The sequence below is a fragment of the Phasianus colchicus genome, chromosome Z (genome assembly GCF_987193195.1).
Source record: "Phasianus colchicus chromosome Z, bPhaCol1.hap1.1, whole genome shotgun sequence".
Lineage (NCBI taxonomy): Eukaryota > Metazoa > Chordata > Aves > Galliformes > Phasianidae > Phasianus > Phasianus colchicus.
The window spans coordinates 33,858,222-33,880,377 of record NC_143476.1 but is presented as its reverse complement, the minus strand read 5'-3'; the positions used below and the strand labels follow the sequence as shown (position 1 = coordinate 33,880,377).

The 22,156-nt window shown below is 39.8% G+C and overlaps 2 protein-coding genes across 7 annotated transcripts in view; one reads left to right on the top strand and one right to left on the bottom strand.

The window, feature by feature from the left end:
* Window positions 1–1,405: 1,405 nt before the first annotated feature.
* The window catches only part of ACOT12 (acyl-CoA thioesterase 12), a 41,584-nt gene continuing 20,833 nt past the window's right edge, over window positions 1,406–22,156 (bottom strand). For all 6 annotated transcript variants that reach the window (XM_031603395.2, XM_031603396.2, XM_090131158.1 and 3 more), the window contains 9 exons: window positions 14,586–14,705; window positions 13,735–13,885; window positions 11,993–12,048; window positions 11,527–11,587; window positions 10,045–10,128; window positions 6,305–6,438; window positions 4,779–4,913; window positions 3,563–3,689; window positions 1,406–2,021 (listed from right to left, as the gene is read on the bottom strand). In XM_031603395.2, the coding sequence (XP_031459255.1) occupies window positions 1,887–2,021; window positions 3,563–3,689; window positions 4,779–4,913; window positions 6,305–6,438; window positions 10,045–10,128; window positions 11,527–11,587; window positions 11,993–12,048; window positions 13,735–13,885; window positions 14,586–14,705 (1,003 nt within the window). In that variant the 3' untranslated portion in view covers window positions 1,406–1,886. The remainder of the gene's footprint in view (window positions 2,022–3,562; window positions 3,690–4,778; window positions 4,914–6,304; window positions 6,439–10,044; window positions 10,129–11,526; window positions 11,588–11,992; window positions 12,049–13,734; window positions 13,886–14,585; window positions 14,706–22,156) is intronic.
* On the top strand, window positions 18,927–21,116 carry LOC149912818 (uncharacterized). The gene has a single exon (XM_090131620.1). The coding sequence runs from the start codon at window positions 19,166–19,168 to the stop codon at window positions 21,098–21,100; it is 1,935 nt and encodes a 644-aa protein (XP_089987746.1). The 5' UTR covers window positions 18,927–19,165; the 3' UTR covers window positions 21,101–21,116.

Here is a 22,156-nt window from a genome sequence, read left to right as displayed (position 1 = left end):
CAAGCATTCTTCCAGAAACCCAAGTCTTGTCTCACTAGCTGCACACTGGTTGGTAGGTATGTAATCCTTGTGAAAAAGACACCAATTCCCTATGCACCTAAAGAATGAATGTGTGGCTGTGTGCAGAAAGCAGCCCTGCTGCGCAGTGCTAAGGAGTCTGGGTGAGGAGGCAGAACCTGCAGGCACCAGCAGGCTCAGCAGAATATCAGTATTTCCAAAATGCCAAATAACGTTCACCTCCTTGTGGTAACACAACAGCTAAGTTCAGTGTTTAAGTGTCTCTAAAGGCAGGCTACAAATTGTGCAGCACAAGAGGCAGCTCAGTGCCCAACGCAGAGCTCAGGCTCTTTCGCCCGCAGCTTTGCGCATGCATTCACAGCTGAACGCTAGGTGGCTCTGTTCACTAAAAATCGGGACTGCAGAGACGTAGACGTACACCCGCTCACTGCCTACCGCCTTCCGGGCGCAGCAAGCACAACCACGACTGACAGCTAAGTTTGTGTCCTGTGCAGCTCTCGCAGGCAACGATCCTTCTGTCAGCAGCCAAAGCAGAGAGCGGCTGCTTGCCCTCGGGCTGCAGTGGTTTCTGTGCTGCGGAAAGGGCTGTCCTGAGGCTGCAGTCCTCACATCACAGACTTAGGAGCTGGATCCCCATGTGATAAAAATCGCGATCCCAAGTCTCCTCCAGAGCCGTAGCTCATGCCACAGTTCATTTTTTATTACTAGCATAGTGTGTATCTATCTATTTAGTTTGGCAGGTACTGGCCAGCTTCGCTACCAATACAGAAGACATCCTGATCTCACTAATGCTTTAGTCTGGCACTGCACCCAAGTGAAACCAGTCTCACCAAGAGACCAGCTGACTTACTGCAATAGCACACCTGGAGGGCTTCCAGCACTTCATACAAAATTTGCACGTATATTATAATCTACAAATCACCAACAAAAACTTTGATTTGGTTATAGGCCAAACTAAAGATGTTCTTACGTAAGTGGGAACTGGATTCAGACCCCTAAAGCACTCACTCTACCAATTATGAAACTACAGTGAGATAAATAGCACTGCTACAGTTCTCATGCTTTGATCCTTTTAACCAACTTCCCTGTTCATGTTACAATTAACTGTTGATGATCTAACCTGTTTTCTGAACAAGGGACTCTAGAGAAGAAAAACAAAAGCACAGAACGAAAGACACACCACAATAAAACCTCTGAAACCATTTTCTTTTATTCATCTGGGAATGGTTTCAAGATTATTCCTTTTCCATATTAATTAAAGGCCAGAAGAACAGTCTTGCACAGAACTTGGCAGCTGGAGGTCACAGCACTTCTCCAAGAGACCAGCACCCTTCATCAGCACTGAAATCCTTCCAGAGATAGTGCAATAAAAACTACGATGGATATGTAATCTGAAAAGCAATAATTTATTGAAGAACACAGACAAACTACAAGCATTAACAAATGACAAACATTATCAAACACTAATTTGCTGTAGGGCATAATAGATCAACATGTAATGCACAGGCAAGGAGCTGGACAAACTGAGCAGAGAACTGGACAAATTTCTTGGTAGTACTAGTACTCTGCATATTAGACTGATTAGTACCTACTAATTTAAAATTGACTGGATGTCACCAGGCCCAATCCAACAATGAAATACACATTTAGGAGCAGAATTTGTGCCTTAATCTTTTTTTTTTTTTTTTTAATAGAAAACTTGAATTTAGAGCATAAAGTCGAATCCTAATTTGACACAAAATCCAGCTCTAGTCCAGTATCAGCTGCATGACTCAAAGTAACTTGTAGAACAATTAACACATATGGAAAAACTTAAATTAATATTGCTTGATAGTCTCTCACACTCTTTTCACAACTTTGTGTTAACTTCAACACTTGCTGCCCTTCAGCTCCAAGAACTTAATACACTCCAAGGCTGTGTCTTCAATGGAGTTTAATGAGCCAGTAAGATTTGCAGCTAAGTAAGGCATAAGACTTGATGTCATTTGATTGAAGTAATACACCTGTTTAAATAAAAACAATATAAATTAAAAACCCTGGACTGCAATAGTTAGCCCTTTTATTTCAGAGACTAGCTGAGATTCAAAGTTTCTGTGAGTGAGAGCAGAAGCACATAAGCAGTCGAAGCGCTGTGAAAGTGAAAGCAAGGCTCAGCAAAAAGACTTTCAATAGTCTTATAGTAATCAGAATGCCAGGTCCTCAAGCATATACATACATATACACAGGAGCAAGTTAGAAGGGACAAACAAGGATCATCTGGTTCACCTCCTACAGATGTGTTTTACAAACAATACTGTTGCCTGAAAAGAGAATCTCAGCAAATGAGAGATACTCAATGTTTTCAGAAATACACTTTCTTAAATTAAAAAATTAGGAAGTTGGAAAACAACAGAGGAGAGAGACATTGTTGCTTGTTCAGGGATGAGGTTCAGATTCCATAATTTCAGACAGAGCAACTAAGCATTAAATGAGAACTAATTCCCTGGGCATCCTCTGTACTCAGTGAGGGCAGACAAGTACCAACAAACATCAGGAGAATGCACACCTTCTAGAAGCTTACTTTATGATTGATTGAACTACCCAGAACAGATACAGGCTGGGCCCAGAATGGTTTGAGAGCAGCCCTGAGCAGAAGGATTTGGGGATGTTGGTTGATGAAAAGATTCAACATGAGCAGTCAATGTGTAATCCAGAAGGCCAACAGTATCCTGGGTTGCATCAAGAGAAGTGTGGCTAGCAGGTCAAAGGAGGTGATTCTGCCCCTCCACTCTGCTATTGTAAGATCCCACCTGGAGTACTGTGACCACTTTTGGGGCCCAAACACAAGAAGGACATGGAGCTGCTGAAGCGGATCCAGAGGAGGGCCTCGAAAATGATCAGAGGGCTGGAGCACCTCCCCTACAAAGACAGGCTGAGAGAGCTGGGGCTCTTCAGCCTGGAAAAGAGAAGTCTCTAGGGAGACCTTATAGCAGCATGCCACTATCTGAAGGGGCCTACAGGAAAGCTGGGGAGGTACTTTTTATAACACCGTGCAGTGGCAGAACAAGGGGAAATGGCTTTAAACTGGAAAGGGGGAGATTTAGACTAGATATAAGGAAGAAATTCTTTACTGTGAGGGTGGTGAGACACTGGAACAGGTTGCCCAGAGAGTCTGTGGATGCCCCTCTCTGGAAGCATTCAAGGTCAGACTGGATGGGGCTGTGAGCAACCTGGTCTAGTGGGAGGTGTCCCTGCCTATAGCAGGGGGGTTGGAACTACGTGATCTTAAAGGTCCTTCCAACCCAAACCATTCTATGATTCTATGATCTTCCAGAGCTGCCAGTCTCTATTCAGTGCTTAGTTTGACTTCATTCCTAACTTTTGCATTGGCTGAATTTGGGCAAAACAAATTCTACACTGTGGAATAAAGATAGCCTAACAGATGTCTGGATAAGCTGATTCCTTTATTGTTACTACTGTTCTAGACTGTCAGCTCAAATGAGATCACATGCACATGCAGCACCAAAGGAAAGGAGGCACAGATGAGGCCTTCAGAGCAACTCACCCTACAGGAACTGCTGCTGTCACTGTAGATCTGGAATCCAGCACACAGGATTTCACTTCTGCAGTGTTCAGAAGAAGGTGGCACAGATGTCAGGGTTACTGACTTTACAGCTACTATGTATGGTTCACTGCAGTGCAAACAGAAAAACATAACTTTTTTTTTCAAAAATATATTTAAAAAATGCATGTAAAGGACCACAACTACAGACTACAAAATTTTCTTATTAGATGTCATTTTTATATTAAGGCAAGTACACTCCTGTATGCTTAAAACATGTAAAAAAGCTCATTTATCTTGAAAATGCTTTGTTACAAACTCCAATCATGAGGACTTGTGTGAAAAGTCAAAGAATGATCACCCACACACAACACATTTCCTTTCTGTTTGGCTTTGTTTTTGTTGTTGTTTTTTTTTTTCCAATTCCCCCAACTCCCTATGAACCAAGTTTACAGCATCAGAGCCTTAGTTCTGAGGGGACGTGGATATGTCCCCAGCAACAACAAACCAAATCCATCTTCCAGATGTGGGGAAAAGAACCCAAGTAAGGTACAGAATACAAGTGATGTATCATTAACATGAAGAATTATAGCATATAAGAAATTATAGTGAAAATAAAGAATAACATACACAAAATAGACTAAGCAGCCCCATTTATCCATGTTTCATTATGTAAGAACAAAAGGAAATCTAATGAAAAAGAAAAATCAATCTACATTAAATCAATCAGCAGACTTCTTTAAACAACATTTAGCAGCAACATTTTCTGACACAATAAATGTATCACATTGAGGTATCAGTGAAGTCCAAGCATTTCCCTAATTCCTCCAGAATTATATTGAACCTGACTACAAAGTAATTTTATAAGAGCAAGCTCTCAATCATGTACTTCTGGATCTGAATGTGCTTTGCCAAGGTGCTCTTTGGAACTCTGGCCTGTTTTTTCTCATGATACACTCCTGAAGAGTGGTGTATCTAGCAATGCAAGAATATGCTAGAAATCTGGGATGCTATGAATTCATTTAATTGTATGTCCACTTTGCAAAATAGATCTGGTTGTGCAGTCTCAGGTATCAATGTATATTTTAAATGAGCCACTCATCCGATTTTTCTTAAGAAATTAAATATCTTTACCATTGAACAACAGGCATGGTGGAGATCAGCAGTAATTCAAACTATGGGTCCAAAGCTCACAGCTGTACTCTAGTTCTTTGCTCACCTGGGCTCAAGAGGTTGCCTTCGAGACACAAGAATCACAAAGTCCCTGGGCTGATGGCCAGTCATGGGTGGAGGTGGTGAGGTAATGTAATATATTTTGTCATCTTCACTCACAGCTTGTAGGACTTCACAAGTTCTGCAAATGTATTTAGTACATGCATGTAGTACTTGTCATATGTAGCAATATCTCTTATGAAAAGCAACTGAACATGTATTCCAGCCTAAAGTTCAGTGTACAGTTCTCCTGCTGATGCAGAAAACATGTGACAGGAATACAGAGAGAAAATCTGAATTTTAAATAAATGCCTCACCTGACAGAACATTTCTGGTCCACAAAACTGTGGAAAAAGTGCTGCAGAATGCTGGCACAAGGTCATAAAAGCCCATATTTTGCATATTACTCATTCCTATTTGGAATGAGATTAGCTTTCATGCTGTAATGCTTGCTGACTGACCAAACATTGTCCATTTGACATATCACAGGAGTGACAAATAGGAAACATTAGCAAAATTTTATTCAAAGCTGTGTTCTGCTGCATTCAAAAAGGGCCACCCAGTAGGACATACTCTTTCTTGGAAGTACTGATCACTACCTCTAAGTTTCTTGTAGAAAAAAAGAAACCCCAGAATTTTCCTTTGTCCTGGCAGTAACTGATTTCACTTCAGCCTCCACTGCCTCAGCAATAAATGCCACTATGTTGGGGTTCCATTTTCACTAGTAAATTGGGCTTCATTATAGCTGTAAGAAACCTAAAATTCTGGCTCTATATATAGAAAAGCAACAACAATTTTCTTCAAGCCATTAATGTGGCAGAAAATGCCAAATTTTAAATATTCTTATAGTTTCACTTATTTTCACTCTGTAATAAAAATATTCCAAGACAGAATAATTAACTGAAAAAGCTTCTACTTTACGAAAACATTTACCTACTTAAACTAGTATCATATAAATTCAATTGTCTCTGGTCATCATTCTACACAATATAAGGCAAATTAAGAAAACACCTTTTACAGATATTGTGAAACCCATTCAGGCACACTTTGGAGGATATTACTTTCCTTAAAATGTACATTTTGAAGATCTTAATTTCTGGCATTCTCACTTTATGTTACGAAGCTAAGCATTAGCATCCCAAAAAGGACAAATGCAATGGAGTTTTCAGCTCTGTCTTACTTCTGTGTCTACCATATATGAACATCAATTATATACAACCTTCTTGTTAACCTTCTAATACACAATTATTTAGGCATGGAATTTTGTTCGTTTTTGTGAAAAGCAACCTCTGTCCCAGCTTTTCTGATGGGCCAGAGCAAACTTATTTTTAAACTAGGTTTTGGAGAAATTAAATTCTGTTTTCAAGGGAAAAACCCAAACCATATTTTGACTAATGAATCTTTAATGACAACTTCCTACAGCAATTTAGTCTTAATTAGGTAGAAAAGTGTCAACATCTCAAAAAATATGTATCTTGGAAAAGGTTAGTTGTCAGTGGATTTGAGCAGTTTTAAATAAAGGTAAGTTCTTACAAAAAATGTTTGTCCCATTGCTGGCGGTATGTGAAGTTAGACAAAAGGGAGAAAGCTACATGTGATGCTGTCTTCACTTGCATTTCTACTTTGAGTGACAAGACATCACCATCCTCATGGGTCCATATTCTTATCTGAAAAAGTTAACAATGTATTAAAAACATGATTAATTTTACTGTACAATACAGCACAATGTAAAATTGAATACACTGATAGCACAGTGACATCACACAGTTTCAATTGCATCAAGGTAGAGATAATTCCATGAGTAGCATCCACTGGATGGGACACTGGTGAGCAGAAGCAAGCTGGAGTGAAGCCAGAGTAGATGAAGGGCATCCTTGTGCCCTACACGTGAGGCAACACAGATTTCAGCAAAACAAAATAAAACAACCAACTGCTTTCACTGCCTCTGGGATTTTGGAACATATCCAGCAACCCTTGGCACTAAAGCTTTGGGACCTTATCCAGAGACATCCAAATGGAAGCAGATTTTTTGAAAAGCAGTCTCCTTGTTTTAAGACAGATGGTTTTAGACAACATATGAATTCCCTACTTCCCTGAGACATCTCCCCAGCCTACGAAGTACAGCAGCCTGTCTTTAAAAGATATGAAGATGTTAGAACAGGTAGGTAGTAGAGTTCAACTACTGCAGCTCCCTTTGTCCACACAAATCAGTCACACACAGTATACCAAAACATTATTCAAAATGTGGTTGTGCCTGCACTGTCCTATGCTTGCACAATATTGTCCTGATATTTTGGGTCTATAAGCCTGAACCTTGTCAAGGAGAATTCAAAAGAAATAACTTGTATAAAAAAAATACACACAACTCTTGCCAAAGAATGGCTTGGTGTTCCACAAACCCTGTAAAATGGAAAAAGATGAGTAGGAGAGAAATATTAGAACTGTTAATATTAGATCTGTTAATTTGTTTTTCATATCCTGTAAAGTTTTAACAGATTTTCATTTCTAAGTGATACAAAATTCAAGCTTCATCATCTCTGCTGCTCTTTTTGCCAAGTTAAAAATTAAAAGTCCATGGATTTACTGAGCATTCATGCAACACAGACTCTGTGTGTTCATCTATTTTCACATTTTAGAACATGGAAAAAAAACAACCCCAAAAAGTAAGCCAGCAAACAAGTCATAATTCTTCAAGACTTCAGAATCACAAAATAAAGTGCGAGTAGCAGCTGTTAAACCTCTCTCTGTAAAGTGAATACTGGTAAGGACAGCATGTTATACAGGCCTACAAGTCTTGTAGCTCTGTATTAAAGAGCTCTCAGTGCCTCCTTCTACTTTCAAAACTACTCAGCCAACCTAGGGTCACTCCAGGGAAAAATGAGAATACAGACGGACGCTGCTTCAGAATATGCTTACAGCAATATTTCAACTCAAAATACTGTTCAGTCTTTGACAGTCTTGTTTCCCATAATATATGACTGTCTTCATGTACAGCACTGATCAGCAGTACCACCTGATTTCTATGGAAACATGATGTAAAGTTCTGAGAAATACAGTTTCGTAAGGGATATTTGTAGTGTCGATGTTTACAAAGCGAACATGAAACTGCAACAAATGACCACACCAACATTTCCTAAGACAAAACAATTTCATTACCTGAAGTTGCAGAAAGCCTTTCCTAGGACTGCACCTGTATCAGCATTTAGTTAACTCAAGCACCTATCTAAACATGACCAAAGGAGCTATACAGGTTATGTTCAAGACTGGTTTCACTCACATTTCTTTTTTAAAGAGCAAATCTCGTCCACCTGATGGCTTGAACTTGAGGTAACCACAGGTACCTATGGGGACAAGTATACCTTCTACTTATTGCTGACTTTTCAGCAGCTGCATTATGCCTGCAAGTGGATGTTAAGTAAGATGAAAAAGAAGACTCATGGAATACACAGCGCACCACAATCGAAGTGTCCTACAACCAGAAGGAGGATTACCACATTCATCCCAGAAAAAAATGGTACTGCGCTACCCTGGACCCCTGCCACTTCTCTAAGGAATATGTAATCACTGACTATGCCAAATTATGCAGAATGGCCCAGGAGAATGGGAATGGATGGCTGCTCTCTGTCCACTGACAGCATCAGCGTGCTGCCTGAGCCAAGATTTTGTTGGCTTTAAGATACATACTTCAATTAGTTGAACGAGCAGCTAGAAAAAGCTTCTCAAGATCTTCAGTCAGAAAATACCTATCTCAGAGGCAGATCTTACCATCAGGAGTATTTAATGAAATCCAAAATGGTGAGAAAGTTCCAAACTGCATCAGTACTACTAGTATTGGAAGGTATTGTCACTTGCTGACAGAGAGGAATCACATCATGTTTAAAATCAGATCATGTTTAAAATGCCATCTGGGACGTATGATTTTTTTTTTCTGTATTAAGTCACTTCATCATTTGCTTCTGGTTCTATTACAGATTTTAGGCATTTAGGATTAAGAAAGAATGTGAGATTGTGGCAGTTCCAATGGAGGCAGAAAGAAGTTTTCACTTGGATAATAATAAAGCCTTAGCAGAGTTCTGAAAATAATGCCTGGTGTCTCAATCTGACTGCTTCTCCACCACGAGTGCTGTCATCTGTGCAGAGAATCTACTGATGGCTTTTAACTGGAACAACATGCTTACAGAACTAGCAGTTTTGCCACCACTGAATACCTTCTAATTTATACACATACTCTTACATCAGCTGTATATTCAGCAGATGTAAGAATCAGTACTGAAGTTTCACATACTGCGACATCCAGGAGGCAAGACTAACAGATTCTAACAGTCTCTTCTTGCCCCAGAACACCTCTAAATCTGCATGATTCTGCATTAAATAATCTGCCATTCACTAAACATATGTCAGAAAACAAACCTTAATAGATTTTTCTCCAAAGTTTTCTTGCTGTTTTTCCAAACAGGGTAATCTCAACTTAAAACCAGCTCATATAAGATATCTAAGAAATTTTGGCTTGTGACATCAGTCCTAACAGTAGAAGTGATTTGCTGCAGTGTTTTTTTAATAGGAAAAATGTAAGAAAATCAACCTGACAGGAAAAATGCACAGAAAAAGAGTCAAATGATCTCCTGAAAAGACAGAGATTGAAAAATATGGTAAATATACTGCTGCCACTTGCCAACTGGCAATAGTCAATTAAACCTACTTCAACATAATGTCTGCTGGTTAGAAATATTTCCCAGGCTATAAAGCTGGTGAAGGTAGCACATTACAGACTGCTACACATACTGCTGGTAATTTTCTTTATGGGAAGCCCAAAAGATACTCAACAGCACCGCCTACACATGGATGTCCAAGCTTGGTGTTTTACTAGAATCAAAGACTGGCAAAATCACAGAAATACTTCACTTGAGCCAAATAAAATCCTTCAGAGAGAGATGCAGTTTCAGTTGTGTTTTCACACTCTCCTTTTGCTCAAGCCCAACTATGACTTCCTGTAAGTCTGCTTTGTTGAAATCTCAAGATCTTTGTTCACTAGTCATGCACTCTAACAAACTTCCATGCCACTTCCAGGTTGAACAGTGCTCTGGACAAATAGCTATAGCCTTTTAGGGTAACTCTGGAAGTTTTGTTTTTCAATCCTAGCCAAAGTAAAATCAAATACTGAAAAGCCAATGTACTTGCTTACAAATGGAAATCCTTGTTTTTCTTCACTCATCTCCTACAGAGAAACGTAACTAAATGGTCATGCAGCTGTGCACTTAAAACCACGTACTTACATTATTCAGTGTACTGGTTACTTCCCATCCCGTTTTTGCTGCCAAGTATGTCAGTGTAGCTATATTGCTGTAACTCATATATGCCTGAAATTTAAGATATATTTCTGAAAATGAATGGTAAAGGTACAATACACAATACAATTCCAGAAATGAGATGATCTTTTTTTAAATCATTATCCTTGAACTGCAAAAAAATGTACATTTCCCCATAAGAGTTTCCCTTCTGGAAAGTCCAGCAGTTTCTGAATTAAGTATCTTCAGTAAGAAGAATAAGTGCTCACATGGCTGATGGCAAAATAACCCTAATTGAACAACTACAAAATACCACTTTGGGCGTCTTCAATAACAAATCACTGCAATGAAACTGTGACCACCCAAAAGCTAATACAGGTAACCTCTGAGACTGCCAAATTAATGGTTTTGTCCATCTTTCTTCTAACTAATTAAAACCTACTGGAAAATTAGCCTTCTCATTGCTATCAAGCTGTGATCTACCAGGGCAGTTGCTTTACAAAGCAGGCTCAGAACAGAGAAAGCGCAAACATATCTATTATTTATCATGACTACACTGGATAGAGCTCTCTTTTAAGCTCTGTAAAAAGAGAACAGAGCTTCAGAGTCGTTAATGACAGGTTTTAATTTAATACCAAATACATCTAAGTATCTCATTTTTAGCAGTGAGTGCACAGTTATGTTTATTGTCTTGCAGAAAACAAATGCTGTGCAATATTAAGATTCCATACACAGAGATTCCACTGTTAATAGCAAATCACCTCCTGGATTATAATTCTCAATTATTTATTTACTTTGAGATGTAATAGAAAAAGATCTTGAAAATATTTCTGGGAGCCACTGAAAATTTAAATGCAATGAAAATTTTACTACAATTCCATGCTGAAACAACATTTTGGATGTGCTCAAATTCACCTAAGCTCAGATTCACCACTTTTTAGCTTATGGCACTGGCAGATTCTATGGCCTTGCATATCCAAGTCACAAAACACATACCACTTTAGGCAGAGCATCTAGGAATTAACACATTTTCATCTTTATTTCCCACAGAAGTGAAGTTTACCTTACTTCACTGTTCACCTGACTGTTCATATTGCCAGGTCTTTCCCCCAGCTCATTAGACATAATAAAACCCCACAAGTTCTGACAGCTTTTTAAAAGAGAGGCACACTGGGACATAAATCTTCAGGAGACCTGTCTTCATTACAGCTCTGCTACTTAAGAGACTATCTGATAAAAGAGACACATTTTATGTTCTGTACAAAATTTACATCAACAGGTAAGATCCTTTTAAGAATAAAAGAAAGTTCATTTTATCACAAGCTTATTGATTCTTCCACAAATAACACAATACTTTGGTACAGCAGGTACAGTGTGGAAACTGACAGGGTCTTTTACAATTCTTTTACACACTCAAAAAGTGTACACTATTTTATTCAGGTAGAGGGTAGGACACAATCTAAAGATCACCTGGTTGCTTTTCTCCCACAGATCATAAGGTTTGTCTTCTTTAGCAGACAGCATGTATTTTCTACAACAAAGTTAAAAGAAAAAAAGCAGAATGAAACAGTTATTTACACCTTTTTTTTTAAATATATATGCCCATATCAACCAGTTCTATAGGGTTAAGTGTCTTCCAAATGCTTCACAAATATTTTACATTTCCCAACTGCAGGACAGGTTTGTGTAACTCCTTTTTTTTTTTTTTTTTTCCCAAAGAACATGGGGGAAACAAAAATAACCCCAGGAACAAAATGCTTATGGGATGAGTAGCCCCTAATAATTAGATACAACTAAGGCAGAACAGTCTGGATAGCTAAACAACATAATAGTTACGTTTGAGCAAATTTAAGACTTCTTAACAAATAATCACTTTTTAGTGGACATACTGAAAATGAGTTTCCAAAATTAAATTTTCCCTGTTGTTCAACTGTACCTGGCTAGTCGAATTCTCTTTCGGGCAATAGCTCCATGGTATCGTCTCACACTGTCCTTTACAAAGTCAACCAGACAATGACACATCTGATTATTTTAAGGGACACATGTGCATACAAAACAAATAAACAAAACAGACTAACTAAAAAATATAACAGATGGACAAACGCCAGCAACGCATTATAATTATATAAATAACTGTACTCCATATGTTGAACTTTCCCCAGATTGACCTGATTCAGTGGTTTACTTTTGACTTGACAACATTCCCTTAAGTGACAAAATCAATCCAATTAAAAAAATCATATCACAGCAGCATACTCCTAGCACTTTAGTGCTGATGCGGGGGCAGCCATGCAGTGTATCACAACACATTCTACTCCTTCTAAAATGTGGCACCTAACAAAACAAACTGTCAATCCAACTCACCACCATCAAGTGGTGCCAGACACGTGGAAGAATTTCTGTGTCAGTGCACAATGACCTAGGGCACAGAGCAAGCACAGTGCAAACAGATGTGCCTTGCCTTTCAAGGCAGCAGGTTTTTCCCTTCCTTTACTACTCCTCTGCCAGGGAGTATTTTTTTCTGAAGCATGGAAGTGACCCAAGAGCAGAAATTGAACTAAACTGCTCAACAGGACTCATCACTCTGAAGAATCTAATACTCTGGAAAGAACTTTTTGTTTCCTTTAAAGAGCTGAAAAGATGCTGCTTTTACTAGAATAAGCAGAATCTCTGGATTAGTGCATCTCAACCTTTCTTATACTGCAAACTAATAATTTCAGCTGCCATGTTCAGTCTAATAACCAGTGAAGTTTAAATAACCTTGAGCGTACTTTCCATTTTCCCTAGACTTGCTTGTTTGACTGTATGTGAAAGGGTATAGATCTTCTTATCTTGACATTCAATTTGTGGATGCCCTCTCTAAGCCAGGTCTTTTAGGGAAGCACTGTTCTACTGGCACAAGTTAAGATGCTGTGGGCTCTTTTCCCCTATTTTTTAGAAGAGTGGGAATCAGTCTGTCCTCTGGAAACAGTCCAAGAGTGAAGCAGGAGTGAACCTTATGACTTCACCTAATACACTGGATACCTTAATGTTTAAGAATAGTTTCATTTCTGCCTACACTGGTTTCTAAAAATCTCATTAATTAGAGCATTTGGTTAATGACAGGTGATAACAAATAATTCAAGAACAGTGTTTGTACTGCTCTCATTGCCTAGTGAACCTCTCTCAGGGAAACACATGCTTCTGCTTCCACACCAAAAGAACTAGAAAGCCTGCCTGTGTCATGAGATTTGATTCCCAAGGTTTTCTACTAACTCTATTTCTCATCTTCCTTAAGAGTTTCTAAAAATAAGAATTCATTTAACATTTCTAAGCTTTGCCAGTTTCTTGCTGTCTGGGCATCTTCTACAGTCACTGGAGACCAAACAAGAAAAGTGGAAAATATGCATAGCAGATACTTCTCTCTTCATTCCCTCACTACAGAAGTTCTAATGATGACTACCCTTCAATGCACTTGTCCATTTTGGATGTCTAAAGTAATAACAATTAATTTTGCAATCAGAGGTAAACACTTCATTTATAGGCTTTGTATGCTGCAAGAGGAAGTATTCCATTGTCTTATTTAGCCCTTCCTTTCCCAGTAAGTCTGCAGTGGCCACTTGTGTGACATGCAGTGTGCTAAGCAGGACCACATAATTCCATGCACACATTCATTCTAGTAGAAGGATAACAGCTGACCTTAGTAATAGGTTTGATTTTGGGGAAAGTGACCAGCTCGCCTCTGTCATTCACAGAGTTAAAAATGAGAAATGCACTGTTAATATGTCGTGCTTGGTTCTTGATCCATTCTTCACAGTTATAAGCCTCAACGCGGACACCAACCTCCACACTGAAATAAGAGCTCAAATTAATCACTGAACTACCACAAATGATGCAAAAGTAGCCCCAAGATATACTAAGAAGGACTGCTGAACACTTTCCTGTGTTCAAAAAGCTGTACTCAAATACTTCCTGCAAGAAACAAATAAATTATTCTGTATGGACAGATGCTTTTCAGAGATAAATAAAATAAAATAAAATAAAATAAAATAAAATAAAATAAAATAAAATAAAATAAAATAAAATAAAATAAAATAAAATAAAATAAAATAAAATGTGACACTAGACAAATAGAATTAGTAAAAAGAGTAGAATTTGAGCTAAATAGCAAAATATAAACACCAGTGAGAAAACTGAGCAAAAATTAGCAGGACAGCATTTATTTTACATTCAGCAGAAGCATAACATGAAGAGGCTACCTTCCTGTATGCACAGACCAGGGGATGAGAGTAGCCCTGAAGAAAGGAATCTGGGGACTCTGGTGACAGGAAAGTAAATGTGGGCCAGCAGTTGTCCTGGCAGCCAAAAGGGCCAACTGTACGCTGGGGTGGATAATGCACATATATAAGCACATATGTGTAGATCTTTCAAAGTCCCATTTGCAAAATACTTCATTCAGTAAGGCAAAGCCAACTACTAGATAAAAATCTGAAGCATGCAGTTAGGCAGGTGCTGGAGAATTCAAGGAATAAGTATATGAAGAGCTTTACCTATTTTGAAATGTATTGTTCACAATTGCATTGAAGACAAGGCGGTCACCCACAACAGATGGACCCCAGAACTTAAACATATTGACAGATTTCAGGATGGGATATGAACGACAAAGGCGACTGAAAAAGAAAAAAAAGAGGCAGAGAGCAAATTATCCAGTCACATTAAAGAATCACCTTTGTTAAGTCTAAAGTCAGCAGTGATTAAAGTATACTCCATAACTCACCAAAATGCAGCTAAAGTGTTCAGCTCCAACAGCATTTAATTCAAGCTTCAAACATAATACTACTACCAATGCTACACTGTTTCATTTCCAACACACTTTACAAATACTAATTAATTCTCACCGTTTGTTTGGTACCAGCTCATGAATACCTTGCTTTCAGAGCAACCACGTACCTCACAAATAGTTTCATTAACTTCTGCATTACTGCATGGGGAGTGGGATGATGCTCAATATGCAAAAATGCTAAATCATAAAGCCTTTAAGCAATGAAAGAAACCTGAACAGAAATGATGACCTACTCTTGTCAATACATTTTTGTTTTTTTGTTAAATGCTTTCTGCTCATTTTATATAAATAAGAATAAAAAGCTACTAATAAAACCAAGTGCACATGTATAGTTTTAATTAGCACACACAGTGCTATAGCAAGATGATAATTCAATTCCTTACCAATACAGAAACTCTGAACTGTTTAGTTAAATAATAATAATAATAAAAGATTCTCTTTTCTTGCGTCAGACTTGATACATACTGTATTCAACTACATGCTGTCAGTTTGAGCTGAGTTGTTTTATTCATTTTTTTCAAACTGCCTGTGATGTTTTATGGTCGAATTTTTCTGGTTTAGTATTGAAGATTGTACTCTTTACATGTGCGCATAAGCACAGCTGCTCTTTGAACCAGGGCACCGGAGGAACAGATACCTATCAAACCAAGCTACACTGCTAGAATAATTTTGCCACACGGTGTCATCCACACTAAGGAATTCCAACAACCTAATACTTCTCTGGCACGTCAGAAAAAAATCTGCAGTATGGATAATGCAGGCCGCAGCTGGAGTACTACGTCCAGTTCTGGTCTCCACAGCATAAAAAAGATGCAGATGGATTGGAAATGGTCCAAAAGAGGAGCACAAAGATGATCAAAGAACTGGAGAACCTATGCTGTGAGAAAACACTGAAGAAATGAAGTCTCTTCACCCTACGGAGGTTCTCTTCACAAGGAGTCATACTGATAAGACAAAAAGGACAACAGATGTTGTACTGGGGGAGTTTTTATCTTTATAATTTTTTTTGCAACAAGAATAATCACTGCAGCAACATCCTTGGGGATATGGTGACCTCCATCACCAGAAGCTTTCAAGATGTATTTTGGACACAGCACTAGATAACCTCATCTAAGCTACCTTTTCCGATAACAGCTGGGATTTGATGATCTTTTGAGGACCCCTCCAACTGGAATACTCCATGACTCTACTGAGTTTAAGAGTTTGTGGAATTTAAGGGCGAAGGTGGAGGGAAGGAGTGTCTAGTTTGCTCTCTAGAGTGGGCAAAGTTTTTGTTTCTTTGGCAGTAGTAAAGTGTAAGTGTAGTAAAGGTCCCACTCTTGGCAGACATTATTTTGTATCACATGAACACCGTCCATGAATGTCACTCATTTTCACACTCTGCTCAGTTCCCATGTATGTGTGCAAAACTTCTCAATTAAGAACTGCAGATGCACATCTGAGACAAGATTTCCATTGTGTAGTTTTTATACTTGAAAATACAGTTTTGTAGCATTCCTAGCTTTTAACTCAATTCCACTCTAGAAGCTAACACTGTAGAAGCTAATGTTCCAGTATTGTTAAATGCACACAATTATCTGTTGCTAATTAATTGATTGGTACATCTTTTTAATAGACTAAGACATTCAAATGACTTTGTAATTTCATTAAGAATAACTTGCTCTTCTGATCTAAAACATTCAATAGTTATCTCATTTAGGAAGTTCACAATAAGGCTGCAAATACAGTATTACTGATAATGAAAAAAAAGTAATAAAACAGAAATTTGGCCTAAATATACTGTTTTTTGAGGAAAGCTATGGCCTGAGTACTTCTGGAAGTTTAAGACATAAAAGTGACTAATCTGGCTCAAACTAATATTTGGATGGCTTTACTACTATCTGTAAGATTTTCATCCATCATCCAGGCAAAAAAGAGGGAGGAGAAGGTAAGTAACCTTTCAAATGTCCCTACAAATTTACTTTTTCAAGTGTTAGCCCTCCTGCTCCATTTCTCTGTCAAAATCTGTGGCCACAGCAACTCTTAACTGGCACCTTCAAAGGTCACATTTAATTACAAGTGGTCTCAGAGAAGGTTTCTAGGAAAACTAGCTGCTTCTCAAGCAGAAAATACAGTATCACTGGTTTCAACCATCCTCTGTCATCAGTTATTAATCTTGAAATTTTCAACACAACAAAGCATGTATGACACTCATTATTTCAATGACAATATTTTCAACATTTGCTTTGCTGATGTTTCCCTTCACTTTATGATTCTCAGTAGGTCAAACTTACCAAATCAAAACAAACATTTTGGGTCAAATTATGGTACAAATCTGAAGCCTTTGAAGCCAATGAAATTACACAAAAGTAGGTAAGGTCAGTGCATTCTCATGTTAATAAAAAAAGCAGTTCTAACTAAGGAAAGCATGTAGGTTGCTCCAAAAGTAATGTCTCCTATTTATTTCCAGGGAAACTACAACAGATATAAACAGTACAACAACACTATTTGATAGAGAAAATTCTCATCTACAAAACACCATTTCTCAACATAGTCAACATGCATTTTCAATAGTGATGAACAAAAGTCTGCATGCAGCACTCAGAACAATATGCATAGGCATCTGGAACATGGTTTGACCTTCATGTTGCTGTCATCACTGCTGAAAGGTACCACCCTCCCCTCACTGTGCTCAAATCCACTGGCTGGTTTCCATAAATGCTCAGAAAATGTCAATAAATGTCAGTGGGCGTCATTTCTTCCCGCATGGAGGAATTCACTTACACACTTTTACTTCATATGCACTTCCATGTCAGATGCTCCTCTGCTCCCATCTGTTGTACAGAAACAAAATGTAACAGTACTGGCAGGAAGATTCAACATCGACTGCCATACCATCAACATCAGTCTCTGGTGACATGGGCCAATATAACAAAATATGAGGCATTACTTTCAGAGCATCCTCCATAGATTCCTATCAGTACAACTACTGTCTCCAAGTCAGAAATACATGAATAAGGAATGGGAAAGTAATTTAATTATTAAAGTTAAAAAACAAAACAAATCTAACATCCCTACAGTGAAATAGGTCACTTGGTACGCAAGAAGAATTGAAACTGAAATTCAAGAGATGCTTACAAAGAAGCTCTGTATACCGTCCAAGAACAAGGAGGAAGATAAACAACAGCTCAAATTCAGAGGAAGAATTTAATGACAATACGACCAGGCCGTAATGACAAGCAATACTAGACAGTGTCACAAAAATATTTTGTACTTATTACCTCTACATGTCAAAGCAAATTACACTACTAAAAATATCAGAACCCACAGGATGTGGGACTTAAATGGGCTGAAAGGCTAGGCGACTTGTGGAGGTTAAACATCCAGTCACTGTGTGCATCAATAAAAAAGAACCTGTTTCTTCTGATTCTTCTTCTCTGACTTATTCTTTCCTCTGCTATAAGGATTTGCAGACCGCCATTTAGAAGTCTATTTTTGGCTATCCATTGATATAGGGCTGGTAAGAGTTTTATTATGACTTAACAACTGCCACTGTGTCATGGTTTTGGTTTTTGCTTATTTGACTTTCAGTATTCAACATCAAAACATCGTGTACTGGAAGTGTTAATATTCTAACTCCACATACCTATCCCTATACATTGCGGAAGTCACAGGATCTGACCCTTCCGGGGGGGGCGGTCTCTTACTGCCTGGCAGTGGGTGCTGGAGGTGCTTTCCTAGCCGTTCCAAGCTTTTTCAGGTTTGACTCGGTCTCGGGAACTCTCTCTCGTATCTTATTTCATTCATTAGTCTCAATTTCAATTAGATTGTATTATATTGTATTATTTTGTATTCCGATATCATAGTTAGTAAAATAAGTTTACCTCCATAGATTGTTGCCGCTGTTTCTTTCCTTTTCCCCCTTCCTTCCCATTTTGTGGGCCCAGGTGGGGGGTGGGGAGGGCAGGGGCATACTGCCCCCTGTCACGGGCATAAACTGATCCAGTTAATTCCGTGACAGATTTTGGTGGAGAATGCGGGCAAAGCTGCCTTTTGTTTTTGGTTTTTGCTTTTTGGCTCTTAGAACGAATCTCGCTCTCTGCTCTTAGAGAGCTTCGTTAGGGAGCATTATCAGTAGCTCAGGTTTTGTGCTGGGAAACTTGACCTTGAAAGGCCAGGCGTACTGCCAGTATTCTGGGATATTTGTAAACTTTGAGCACTGCTTAGTCTGGGTAGTGCCTTTTTTCCTTTCCCCCCCCCCCTCTTGTTAGTTTCAATTCATTAACCCTTTTTGAGCAGAAACCAGCGATGAACCCACTCTTTTTCGTGGGAGCGCTGAGTAGGGGATTAAAAGCTATGGTGTTTCTCGCGACCTACTGGCGAATCATCAATGTCATCATTACTTGTTGTGGACTTGTGTACATATATAACTACATATGGGCACTGACGGAGACGCCTGTATGGTACCTATCTTGGTACCTATATGCAATGTTTAATACGAATTTTGACACTTGCATCCCGGATGGAATGGCTAATTTCACAAGCAACTACATCCCAGATGGAATAGCTAATTTTACAAACCACACGATGTTCAAACCAGTTTCCAGGTTTTCCTTTTGGTTTATCAGACGCTTTTCCAATGCTGAGTTAACTCTCATGCTTGTGGTCGTAACAGTCCTGTTCATATCACTCTCCCTGAATGTATTCCAATACAGGAATAGTAAGCAGAAGGAGTCTCCTCCAGAACCAGAGAATGCTGACTGGCAGGGAATATGGAGAGGTTTAGGAAAAATCTTAGAAGCATGGGGACCCGCAATGTCATGGGATTTCACTCTTGAGCACCTGTGGGATCCCCAGAAACTTAGCCAGTATTTGGAACAGGGGCAGTGCGGCTCAGGTAAATCTAAGGAGGTACAACTTATTTGGGGTTTGGCTTGTGCTTACCGTGCCATATATAATACTGTTTTGGAGAGAGAGAGTTTCCGAGCTGAGGTTCAAGCCAAAGGGAAAGTCAAATCTGATCAATTACAGGAGACACCAGTAACAATATCAGTTGCCCCTGTGGAGGGCAAGAAATGGAAACGAGTGTCCTCGCGTCTAGAACGGAAAAAAGAAGAAGAGGAGGAGGAGGAGGTGGAGGAAGATCCAGGTGAGGGGCCCTCCTCGAAACCACCAACATCAAGAAAGGCAAAAGGAAAAACTAAGAGACATGCAGAAGAGAGTGATGAAGAGGAAGTTTCTATTACTACTCGTCGGCCTCTGAAGATGACTGAAATCCAAGGCTCAAGAAAGGAATTTATACGGCGCCCAAATGAAGCTATCATTTCCTGGTTAGTTCGCTGTTGGGACGACGGGGCCAGTAGCTTGTCTCTAGATGGTAACGAAGCTCGCCAATTAGGAGCCATTGCCAGAGATCCAGCTATTGACAGAGGAATTAGTCGATGTCTGGATGGGGCTGCCTCCCTCTGGGAACGAGTATTAACAGCCGTGAAGGAAAGGTACCCCTTCAAAAGTGGCTTGAAGCCTGCGACGAAAAGATGGGATACAGTTGAACAGGGTATCCAGTATTTGAGGGAAATAGCCGTGGTGGAAATGTTGTATGATCCTAACTGTGTTTTTAACGACCCACAAGGCCATGACCCTGAGAGAGTGAGAACAACGCGTGAAATGTGGCAGCAACTCACATCAACAGCACCAGCCAGATACGCCTCTGCACTATTGGCAGCCTCGGACAGATACCAGGACCAACAGAGAAGCCCCTTAGTTTATGAATTGATTCTTATGCTCCAAAGCTATGAACAACAGCTACCCCCAACTCGCGCCGCCATCGCCGCCATCTCACAAATGACGGAGCAACTGAATGAAATGCGAGAGCAAATGTCTTCACTGATGAATCGTGACAAACCTGTAGAAGTATCAGAAACGCTTGATGAAGATCAGAATAGTCAAAAGAGTCTACTGAAGGAGCTGATGAAACTAATACGGATCGAACTAACTAAAGACGATGAACCCTCCTTCTCAGGTGCAAAATCAAAAATCTCAGCTGTTAGAGGCAAACGCTCTCCAGCTCCAGGAAGGAATCCTACATCGCGACTTGCCTTGTGGCGTTACTTACGTGACCATGGAGAAGACATGAGGAAGTGGCACGACCAAGCTACTCATGTACTACGAGCACGGGTGAGAGAATTACAAGGCAGATCAACTGCCAGTGCAGTTGCTCCGGTTACCACAGGTAATGAATAGAGGGGCCCTGCCCTCAGTCAGGGGGGGGAAAGGGATAATAGAGTTTATTGGACTGTGTGGATCCGATGGCCTGGCACATCAGAACCACTGAAATATAAGGCATTGGTGGATACCGGTGCACAGTGCACTCTGATGCCCTCGACTTATGAAGGGACAGAATCAATCCATATTTCTGGAGTGACTGGGGGCTCTCAAGAATTGACTGTGTTGGAGGCCGAGATAAGCCTCACTGGTAGGAACTGGCAAAAGCACCCTATTGTGACTGGTCCAGGGGCTCCATGTATACTTGGTATTGATTACCTCAGAAGGGGGCATTTCAAGGATCCTAAGGGGTATCGATGGGCCTTTGGAATAGCTGCTATAGACACAAACAACATTAAGCAGCTGTCTGTTTTGCCTGGCCTGTCAGAAGATCCGTCTGTTGTGGGGTTGCTACAGGTAAAAGAGCAACAGGTACCAATTGCTACAAAAACGGTGCACAGACGGCAGTACCGCACCAACAGGGATTCCTTGCTCCCCATTCATAAGTTGATTCGTCAACTAGAGAGTCAGGGAGTGATCAGCAAAACTCACTCGCCTTTTAACAGCCCCATATGGCCAGTGCGTAAAGCCAGCGGAGAATGGAGGCTGACGGTGGACTATCGTGGCCTGAATGAGGTCACACCCCCACTGAGTGCTGCTGTGCCGGACATGTTAGAACTCCAGTATGAACTGGAATCAAAAGCAGCCAAATGGTATGCCACCATTGACATTGCTAATGCCTTTTTCTCCATTCCTTTGGCCAAAGAATGTAGGCCACAGTTCGCTTTCACCTGGAGGGGTGTTCAGTATACTTGGAACCGTTTGCCCCAGGGGTGGAAACACAGCCCAACCATTTGCCACGGGTTGATCCAAACTGCATTAGAACAGGGCAGTGCCCCTGAGCACTTGCAGTACATTGATGATATCGTTGTGTGGGGTGATACAGCAGAAGAAGTCTTCACAAAAGGAGAGCGAATAATCCAGATTCTTCTGCGTGCTGGTTTTGCTGTTAAGCGGAGCAAAGTGAAAGGACCT